This window comes from Carlito syrichta, unplaced genomic scaffold (genome assembly GCF_000164805.1).
Source record: "Carlito syrichta isolate Samal-C Ts95f unplaced genomic scaffold, Tarsius_syrichta-2.0.1 Scaffold139178, whole genome shotgun sequence".
Lineage (NCBI taxonomy): Eukaryota > Metazoa > Chordata > Mammalia > Primates > Tarsiidae > Carlito > Carlito syrichta.
Genome location: NW_007083274.1, coordinates 328,690 through 339,296, shown reverse-complemented (window position 1 = coordinate 339,296; position 10,607 = coordinate 328,690). Strand labels below are relative to the sequence as shown.

General features: G+C 46.5%; 1 protein-coding gene across 1 annotated transcript in view; it reads left to right on the top strand.

Annotated features, from left to right (window-relative positions):
- The first annotated feature begins 2,126 nt into the window (after positions 1-2,126).
- The window catches only part of CCDC57 (coiled-coil domain containing 57), a 126,585-nt gene continuing 118,104 nt past the window's right edge, over positions 2,127-10,607 (top strand). Inside the window, 3 exon segments of the mRNA XM_008049908.1 lie at positions 2,127-2,533; positions 7,096-7,184; positions 7,187-7,203. Of these exon segments, the coding sequence (XP_008048099.1) occupies positions 2,127-2,533; positions 7,096-7,184; positions 7,187-7,203 (513 nt within the window).

Genomic DNA, 10,607 nt, shown 5'->3' with positions numbered 1-10,607 from the left:
ATTGAATGAGATATCGTCATGCAGGCATGCCTATAGTTGTGCCTGTTCCCTGGCTTTCTCAATCTTGGTATTTATATGGGGTGCTCCCCATTTTATGTTTGTGTTCTAAGCACTGTTGTGCTGAGCTCAGAGAAGCAGAGGTATTTCCACAATCCTCTGGGTGGGCATCACAGCACACAGGACATGTTTTCTCCTGTATCATGTAGTCTTACTCTTTCTTTAGTCCCAGTAGAATATTTTGGGATTCTCCAAATAATGGCCCAGTCTGTTTTGACAATTTCTCTTTTAATTTTGCTCATTTTGTTACCAGAATTTTTAGTCATGGTTTTGCCTTTGTAGGCAATCCTTTGTTGTTGATTTTTATTATTAATAATTTCAGGAGTGAAATGAACTTCATGTCTCTTAAAAAGTAATATTCTTGCTGATTTAGGGACTGACTGCTGACTTGAGAATTCTAGTCAGTGTAAAACACACACAACAAAAAACCCCAAACCCTTATATTCCCTTGTTCCTGTTTCTAATGGTTACGTCCGTGGATATTTGCTTTGTGCTGATTCTGGTGGTGTCCTCAGAGAGCTTATTCGCCTTTAGAGGCTTTACTCAGTGCATTGTATGTCACCTTTCACCAAAAGGTTCTCTGTAAATGTGTACTGAATTGGTGACCTGAGGTAGTGGTTTTTTTGTTTTGTTTTGTTTTTTTCTTAAAGAAGACCCACTTACCAAGAATCAGACATATTATATACTTTGGGATGACAGCAATACACAGCCAGATGCTGTCCCCAGATCTATGCCCCAACTTTATGAAAAAGCACTCTCAGAGAAGGGCATCATTTAAGTACTACCTTCTCCAAAAGATGACAGTGGCTCTTGTATCCCAGTCCACACACCCCCATGTTGCCTGGCTGCACGGTGCTTAGCACTGGTGGCCTTGGGTCGATTTGCATGAGTCAAGCCAGGAAATCCTCAGCTAAGCAGTTTTGTGCATCAGAAATGAATGGTGGAACCAGAGCCTAACCAAGACAGGGGATAGTTTCTAGCATGCCTTGGAGAGGAGCAGGCCCTCATGAATGGTCATGGCCACAGTCCCCACCTGTATGGCCAGTGCCTTGGCAGATACACAGAGATGGGGAGCAAGAAGTTTTATTTTTAATTTAAAAAGATTTTTTTTCTTTTGAGTCAGGGTCTCACTCTGTCACCAAGGCTGGAGTGTAGTGGCATGATCATGGCTCATTACAACTTCAACCTCTTGGGCTCAGGTGATCTTCCCACCTCATCCTTCCGAGTAGTTGGGACTACAGGCACGTGCCACCACACCTGGCTAATTTGTTTGATGTTTTTGTAGAGACAGGGTCTGACTATGTTTCCTTAGGCTGGTCTCGAACTCCTGGCCTCAAGTGATCCTCTGCCTCAGTCTGGGATTACAAGCATGAGCCACTGCACCTGACCATGAGAAGTTTTTAGATACTTTTAGCAATTTGAATAATAATGAAATAATTGGACTTGTATATCTTTGTTTTTTAATTTTTTTTCTAGCATTTTTTAAAAAATGGTTTTATCAAAGTATTAGTCCATTATGGATTAGAAAGAAAATAACAAAATAGCCCACTCTTGGGGTGGTGAACCTTCCAGGAGCCTGAGTTCCAACTATAGGGACTGGATGTTGGGTGGGAAGAGGCGTTGATTCTCAGGGACTGACCTAGGTTTCAGTCCTCGCTCAGCTACTTAGCAGCCTCAGTTTCTCAGTTGTGAAATGGACAGAGCACTTCATGACACTGTTTTATAGAAGTAGCTCTTATAACCGTGCAAATCATGTTTCCCATCTTTCCTTCCTCTGCTTCCTCTGGATTTACTGCCCCCATTACCTCTGCTGGAGGACAAGGATAGTAGAGAAAAAGCTCTTGGCTGAATGGCTGGCGAGCCCTTGCTGCTTTGTGGTTGTGGGCCTTCCTTAACTGCTCCAGAATTCGGGGTGTGACCAGACAGCTGGTGATGGATGGGGTAGAGCATCATGCTGTTTATGTGACTGCAGTGACTGCAGACAGAGACTCTGAGGTGGGCATTGTGGAAGGAAAGTTAGAGCCCTGAAGGCACCCTGTGCCTTTCTTTTCTTTACTGCTGCAGCCACCATGCTGCTGTCGGGCTCAGAACAGGCCCTGAATGAGCTGCTGACACGCAAGGAGGAGGAATGGAGGGCACTGCAGGCCCATTGTGCCCAGCGGCAGGAGGTGGCCCTGCGGGACATGTACAACCAGCTGCAGGAGGTGCAGGGAAAGCTGCAGCGCTTGCAGGAGGACTTCATCTACAACCTGCAGCTGCTGGAGGAGCGAGACTTGGAGCTTGAGCGCTATGACACCGCCTTTGCCCAGGCCTGGGTGTGGGAGGAGGCCCGGCAGGCAGAAGTGAGCGAGCTCAAGATCCAGGTGGCCAAGCTGAAGCAGGCACTTGCCCAGGAGACCCTGCGGGTGGAGGAGCTACAGCAGCAGCAGCAGCTGAGGTTTCAGAAACATCGCTTGGAGCTGGAGCGCATCCACAGGTGAGGACCCAACAGACACGCTTTCTACTGGAGTGCCAGCTGAGGCCCCACACGCCTTCTGCTCCCACTGGGCTGCCTGGGCTCTGCCTGTTTCACTGTCCCCTTATCCCAGGCTGCAGACTACTGGCCACAAGGGCTGGTCAGTCTTGGCCGAGTGCCTATTAGCCTCTAAATAAGTATTTGTCAAATGAATGTAGACAAGACAGTGCCCTGGATGTCTTTTTCTGGGCTCCAATATGACTCTGAAATTATTGGAGATTGGTTTAAATTTTTGAATTTGTTTCATTAATTATAAATCAATGTTGTTTTAATAAAACTATTTGAGCTTACAATTATTTTAATGTGATATATATAGTCATTTCAAAACTAAACGATCTGACTTCAGGCAAGTTGACATAAAAACCTAAAGCCTTTGTCTTGAGGTCCTGTGGTGGGAATTCTGGAGCTCCCCCATGTCTGTTGACCCCTCAACTCCTCTCACCACCACCCCCCACATTAAATGTGTAATAAGATAATAGGAAGGATAAGACAGACTTCATTTAAAAGATCTTTCCCTGACCCTCCCATTTCAGAAGTAGCATGTTTATTCTGTCACATTAACAACTAGAGTAGCCAGGAATGGTGGCTAATGCCTGTAATCCCAGCACTTTGGGATGCTGAAGCGAGAGGATTGCCTGAGCCAAGAGTTCAGACCAGCCTGGGCAACTTGGCAAGACCTTATCTCTACAATAAATTTTTTAAAAATTAGCTAGGTGTGGTGACATGCCTGTAATTCCAGCTACTTGGGAGGCTGAGGCGGAAGGATCACCTGAGTCCTGCAGGTCGAGACTGTGGTGACCATGAGCATGCCACTGCACTCCAGCCTGGGTGGCAGAGTAAGATTCGACTCAGAGGAGCAAAAAACAAACAACCCCCACCCCAAAAAACAACTAGAGTGTATCTTTGTGGTATTTGTTTCTCTGTGTGTGATGTGTATACTCAGAACATCAAGGGGAGAGCACATTGCGGAGTCTGGTCACACTTAACAGGATCCTGAATACTCTTTCATGTTGTTATATATTCTTCTAATATAAACATCACCTTTTTTTTTTTTTGAGTCAGAGCCTCACTTTGTTGACAAAGCTGGAGTGCAGTAGCATACTCACAACCACTACAGCCTTGACCTGTTGGGCTCGGGCGATCCTTCCTCCTCAGGCTTCCAAGTAGCTCCAAGAAACGAAACTACAAGCACGTGCCATCATGCCCAGCTAATTTTTTATTTACTGTAGGGATGAAGTCTCGCCAAGTTATCCAGGGTGGTCTAAACACTTGGGCTCAGGCAATTCTCTCACCTCCACCTCCCAAAATGCTGGGATTACAGGCATGAGCCACCATACCTGGTGCAAACAGCATCTTAAAGCACTTTTTTTTTTTGAGTTGGAGTCTCACTCCATCGCCCAGTGCAGTGGGACATTCATGGCCACCCCAGTGTCGACCTGCTGGACTCAGTAATCCTTCCTCCTCAGCCTTCCAAGTAGTCGCAACTACAGGTGCATGCTACCATGCCTGGTTAATTTTTTTTTTTTTAGTTGAAGTCTCATTCTGTTGCCTAGGCTGGAGTGCAGTGGAACACTCATGGCCACCCCAGCATCGACCTGCTAGGCTCTGGCGATCCTTCTGCCTCAGCCTTCCAAGTAGCCATAACTACAGGCGCATGCTACCACTCCCAGCTAATTTTTGATATATTGTAGAGATGAGGTCTTGCCAAGTAGCTTGGGCTGATCTTGAACCCGCAGGCTCAGGTGATCCACTTGCCTTGGCCTCCCAAAATGCTGGGATTACAAGCTGAGCCACCAAGCCCGGCTCCAGCTAATTTTTAAATTTTTATTGTAGAGATGAGGTTTCGCCAAGCTGCCTGGATTGGTCTCCAACCCGTAGGCTCAGGCAGTCCACTCGCTTCGGCCTCCCAAAGTGCTAGGATTACAGGCTGAGCCACCAAGCCCAGCCTAAAGTACTTTTAAAAAATCATAAAAGTAACATGTTATTATAGAAAGCCATTTCTTGTAGACGATGAAGAGGTAAATCATCAAAGTGAAAGCCACTACTAGTGGTCTATTGTGTTGTTTCCAGGACCCAAAGAGAACCTCTAGCATACACTGCTCCAAAACTTACTTCTGGCAATTCCTGATCTGTTGTTGGCATCTCTTCTTTGTGTCAGTGTGTTGAGTTCTGCCACATCCTTTTGAATGACCACTGGCCCTCTGTTGAGTGTGCTGGGCCCATTTACTCAGAAGGGTCTCAGATGGGTATGGGCTGGTCAGCAGGACAGTTCAGACATTCCTGTTCAGCAGAGGTACTTTCTATGGCAGGCAGAGAGGAGACCTGCCTCAGCTGGTGTGGTGCCACTCTGGCTCAGAACCCCCGATCCACTGGAGTCAGTATCTTCTATAACAGTCCACAGGCATAGCTTCCAGGGTCCCTGCAACAGATGTACCCGGCACAAGAGTCACTGTTCTCAGGGAAGCCCAAGGTATTTATGGATCCTCTACAGCATCTACAGTGCAGATGAAATGTGCCAGTCAGTGGGCATTTGACCCAAGCTGTGCTGCTTGGCAATGTGGTGCATACCCATGTGTCACTTTCCCAGGAGACCAGAGAAAGAGCTAACTGGAACTGGAGGTTAGCATCTCCCTCAGTGGAGAAGGGTCTTGGGATGCTCCCATCCCCAGTGTGGATGTTGACACCCAGGTTGCTCCTCACCCCACTCTAAGTCCACAGGTAGGTGCAAGGGGTGCTCTGACAGTTGTGGCTCAGTTGCCCTCTCTGAGTCTTGACTTTCTCATAACTGTTTTTGAGAGTTTAGAGAATCTATTTAAACATGGCTTACATTATTTTGTGAAGTATCTTCTCAAGTCTTTTACCCATTTTTTTCCCAAACCTTGGATGTTTTCAGCCACATTTAAATACTGTCTCAGTCATATACTCTTTTTCCTTCCATTCTGGGACTCTAATGATATGAGTGATAGATCTTTTGTTATTTTCCCACAATTCCCTGGGGCTTTGTTCATTTCTTTTTTGTCAGTTTATTTTCTCTCTGTTATTCAGATCAGATGATTTCTGTTCTGTCTTCAAGTTTGCTGATTTCTTCCTCTGTCATAGTCATTCTGCTGTTGAGCCTGTCCAGTGAGTCTAGTATTTTATTGTGATTATTGTACTTTTCAGTTCTTTTTTTTTTTTTTAATGAGAAAGCAGGATTTATTGAGAGGACAAGAACTCCCACAGTGGGAGGGGACCCAAAGGGGTTGCCCACAGTTCTTAACTTTCCATTTGATTTGTTATATCTTCTTTTACTTTGCTGAAATTTACTCCTTCTGTTTGTTTTACTAAATTGTTTGTTGAAGCATTTTTATGATTACAGCTTTAAAATCTTTGTTAAGCCAGGTACAGTGGCTCAGACCCATAATCCCAGCACTTTGGGAGGCTGAGGTGGGAAGATCACTCGAGCCCAGGAGTTTGAGTCCAGCCTAGGCAACATAATTAGGCTTCATCTCTACAAAAGATAAAACAATTAGCCAGTTATGGTGGTGTGTGCCTACAGCTACTTGAGAGGCTGAAGCACAAGGGTCACCTGAGCCCAGTGAGCCATGATTGCTCCACTGCACTCCAGCCTAGGTGACAGAGTGAGACCCAGAGTTCAAAAAAAAAATCAAGCCAGACACGGCGGCTCAAGCCTATAATCCCAGCACTTTGGGGGGCCGAGGTAAGAGGATTGCCTGAGCCCAGAGGTTCAAGACCAGCCTGGGCAACTTGGTGAGACCTCGTCTTTACAATAAATCAAAAAAGTAGCTGGACATGGTAGTGCATGTCTGTAGTTCGAGCTATTTGGAATGCTGAAGTGGAAGGATCGCTTGAGCCCAGCAGGTTGAGGCTGCAGTGGCCACGAGTGTGCTGCTGTACTGCAGCCTGGGTGGCAGAGTGAAACTCTAACTAAAAAAAAAAGAAAAAGAAATCTGTGTTATCTTGGTGTTAGTGTCTGTTGTTTGTCTTTTCTCATTCAAGGTAAGATTTTTCTGGTTCTTGGTATATCAGGTGATTTTAAAAAATTGTATCTGGCTATTTTGGGTTTTATGTCGTGAGACACTAGATGCTATTTAATTTTATCTTTTATAGTTACTCTGTTTGGGAGTAGCATGCAAGTCCAGGTGGGGTTGGAAGTTTTGCTCCCTTCCAGGCCCCACTGAAGCCATCCTGCAAAAGTGAAGCACTGACTCCCACATTTAAAATACACCCTGCTGGCTGGGCTCAGAGGTTCAAGATCAGTCTGGGTAACTTAGTGAGACCTTGTCCCTACAGTAAACCAAAAAGTATAAGCTGGGCATGGTAGCACGCGCCTGTAGTTCCAGCTACATGGAAGGCTGAGGTAGAAGGATCACCTGAACCCAGCAGGTCGAGGCTGCGGTGGCCGTGAACATGGGCAATAGAGTGAGACTCCAACTCAAAAAAAAAAAAAAAAGCTCTACAAATGTATACATTTGGTGAATATTCCATATGACTTTTCTCAATGTTGTGTTTTACTACTATAGTGACAAGAATGGTGAGATCGACCACCATCGAGAGCAATATGAAAATCTGAAATGGAGGCTGGAGAGAAAACTTGAAGAACTTGATGGTGAACTGCTCTGCAGAGACAGGTAGTTGGTCCCTTCCTGGGGCTTTCCCACTTTGAAACTTAAATTGTACAAGGTTGAGTAAAAGATGACCATTTTGTTCATTGACTGTGTCATCCATGGGAGTAAAAGTGGGGTCTTTGGGGCAGATTTCCACTTTTGAGTGGGCTGTAGGGAGATATGATGGGATGTCTGGATTGTCCTTCTAGTAACTCCCACAGTGTTCTCTGGAAGAGTTGGTAAAGGTTCTCCGGGGAAACAGAACCAATATGAGATATGTAGATAGAGAGAAGAGATATATTACAGGAATTGACTCATGCAATTATGGACACCACAAAGTCGCATGGCTTGCTGTCTGCAAACTGGAGAACAGGAAAGTTAGTGGTGTAATTTAGTTTGGATTCAAAGGCCTAAGAACCAGGGGGAAGCTGGTATGAGTCATGGTCCAGCTCTGAAGGCCTAAGACCCAGGAGCCCAGTGTCCATGGGCAAGAGAAGGTAGATATCTCAGCTCAAGCAGAGAAAATTCCCCCTTCCTTGCTTTTTTGTCCTGTTTGAGTCCTCAGTGGATTGGATGATGCCCATCTATGCTGAGAAGGGAAGATCTTCTTTACCCAGTCTATTGGTTCAAGTGCTAATCTCTTCTGGAAATACTCTCACAGATACATTCAGAAGTAATGTTTTATCAGCTATCTGGGCATCCTGTAGCAGTCATTTGACATATAAAATTAACCAGCACATCTCAGAAATGGTTAAACACTTCCTTATTTATTTTAGAAAAAAGCAGTATTTTGAAAACTATTTACTCAGGAAGAATTTGGAATTCAAATTATGATAATTATTTCTTTCAACAAAACAGTGAGTGTTTATAAGTTTAAATATAGATGTTTCAACTGATAGATGGCACTTAAGCCCATCACCAAATTTCTCCTTGGTGTTCTTAAAACTCAGCCCACACCTCCAAAAGACTCAGACACGTTGGGTTTGATTGAAAGATATCCTACACATTTATGTCCAGAGACTACATCCAGCAGTGCTGTAACTGTTTGCAGGTATGATGTGAGACTGGGTCTGTGAGGTACAGCTGTGATGTAGAACTGGGTGTGAGGTACAGGTGTGACTTGGGACTGGGTATGTGAGGTGCAGGTGCAATGTGGGGCTGCGTCTGTCAGGGGCAGCTGTGATATGGGGCTGACTCTGTGAGGCGCAGGTGCAATGTGGGGCTGGGTCTGTCAGGAGCAGTTGGGACATGGAGCTGGGTTTGTGAGATGCAGATGCAACATGGGGTTGGGTCTGTGAGGCACAGGTGAGTTGTGGGGCTGGGGCTGTCAGGAGCAACTGTGACAGGGCTCGGTCTGTGAAGCACAGGTGCGATGTGGGGCTGGGTCTGTGAGGCGCAGGTGTGATGTGGGATTGGGTCTGTGATGTGGGATTGGGTCTGTGAGGTGCAGGTACAGTGTGGCCCTGGCTCCATTGGGGCAGCTGTGACATGGGGCTGAGTCTGTGAGACACAGAAGCAACGTGGGGCTAGGTCTGTGAGGTGCTGGTATCATGTGGGGCTGAGTTTGTCAGTAGCAGCTGTGACATAGGGCTGGGTCTGTGAGGCACAGCTGCGACGTGGGGCTAGGTCTGTGAGGTGCAGATGTGACATTGTGCTGGGTCTGTCAGGAGCAGCTGTGACATGAGGCTGAGCCTGAGGTGCAGGTGTGATACGGGGCTGGGTCTGTCAGGGGCAGCTGTGACACGGGGCTGGGTCTGTGAGGGCACCTGTGATGTGAGGATGGGTCTGTGCAAGTATGACAGGGTCCCCTTTTGTACTCCTGTTGGATGTTGGGAGCTTGGTGTATGGCATAGGCCAATGTTTGTGGAATTTGCTGCGTGAAACCCTCTGTACTTTTGTGAATACACGTGCTCTTCACAACAGAGACACATTTGTTTCCCATTTACTCTTATTTTTAGACTTATGTGTGTGATTTTGGAGCAGAAACTGACCCTGGAAGTCAACCTGTGCTGTGTTCCTGTTTCTACCCCTTCCTGGCAGAGTGATATTCATGATCCCTTTAACTCTGGGTTTGCTCCTAACCTCTTGAAGGATGCATCACTGGACTGATAATGATGGTGTGCCTGTGGTGTGCTGGCTCTGCTCTAGACATTGGGCACAGCAGGTCTCAAAGCAGGCAGAAATCTCTGTGCTCCTAGACTTTCCATGCTGGTGGAGTAGGTACAGAGTCATGGCAGACTGATGTCCTAAGAGAATCACTGTGCCAGCTGGGGCTGAAAGAATGCGTGTGGACACTGAGTCTTCCACCAACCTCGCCCTTGTGCCCAGCCAGGTTTTCCAGCTGGGTCAGCAGAGAAGAGACCATGCTCATGACATGACAGCCCTCATGTGGACTTCATGTCCAGCTGTATGTTGCCCTTCATCTCCTGGAAGTGCTGAGTTCATGCTCTACCATTCTCACATGTCCTTGAGATTGCTTCTGAAAGTGCCTGAAGGGGACTTTCTTTTGGATTCTCAGGGCAGAGACCTTTGTCCATTGTGGGTGAGTTTGGCTTTCAGAGACCTTCATGCTATAGGTCTTTAGGCATGAAGCTGGGGCCTGAATGTGTGCTGAGGAAGAGACTAAGGGTAACTTTTCTAAGTAACGAGGCTTCCACAAGTGGTTCCAAAGTCACTTCCAAAGAAGGACTTTCAGGAGGACTTTAGCAGTGGGGGGTTGTCCCAGCCAGTAGGCAGGTGGCCACTTGGTGGCATTTGCAGGACAAGAGCAATTTGGGAAGGGTTGTGGTTGGCTGGGTTCATCTTGTAGGACTTCTGACTGTCCCCTCACAGAACTTCTGAGACTTTCTGGGGCTCATTCAGGTAGACCCCCACAGCATCTGATTTACATGGGTTTTTATTGTATTCTGATAACAGCCCAGGAGCACAGGGCACCAGCTCTAGGGGTGCTCTGTTCAACTTTCTGCATCTCAGCCTTTTAATTATTATTATTATTTTATTTTATTTTATTTTTTTAAGTTGAAGTCTCACTCTGTTGACCAGGCTGGAGTACAGTGGCATGCTCACGGGCCACCACAGCCTCAACCTGCTGGGCTCAGGTAATCCTTCCACCTCAGCCTTCCAGGTAGCTGGAACTACAGGCTACAGGTGTGTGCCACCACACCCAGCTAATTTTTTTATTTATTGTAGAGATGAGGTCTTGCCAAGTTACCCAGGCTGGTCTCGAACCTGTGGGCTCAGGCAATCCTCTCATCTCGGCCTCCCAAAGTACTGGGATTATAGGCATGAGCCACCGGGCCTGGCCAGCCTTTTAATTATTAGGCTGGGTGGGGTCTTACATGCTTATCTGCTTTGTGGTTTCCTTTAGGTTTGTTTCTTTTTTTTTTTGAGTTGGAGTCTCACTCTGTCACCCAGACTGGAGTGCAGTG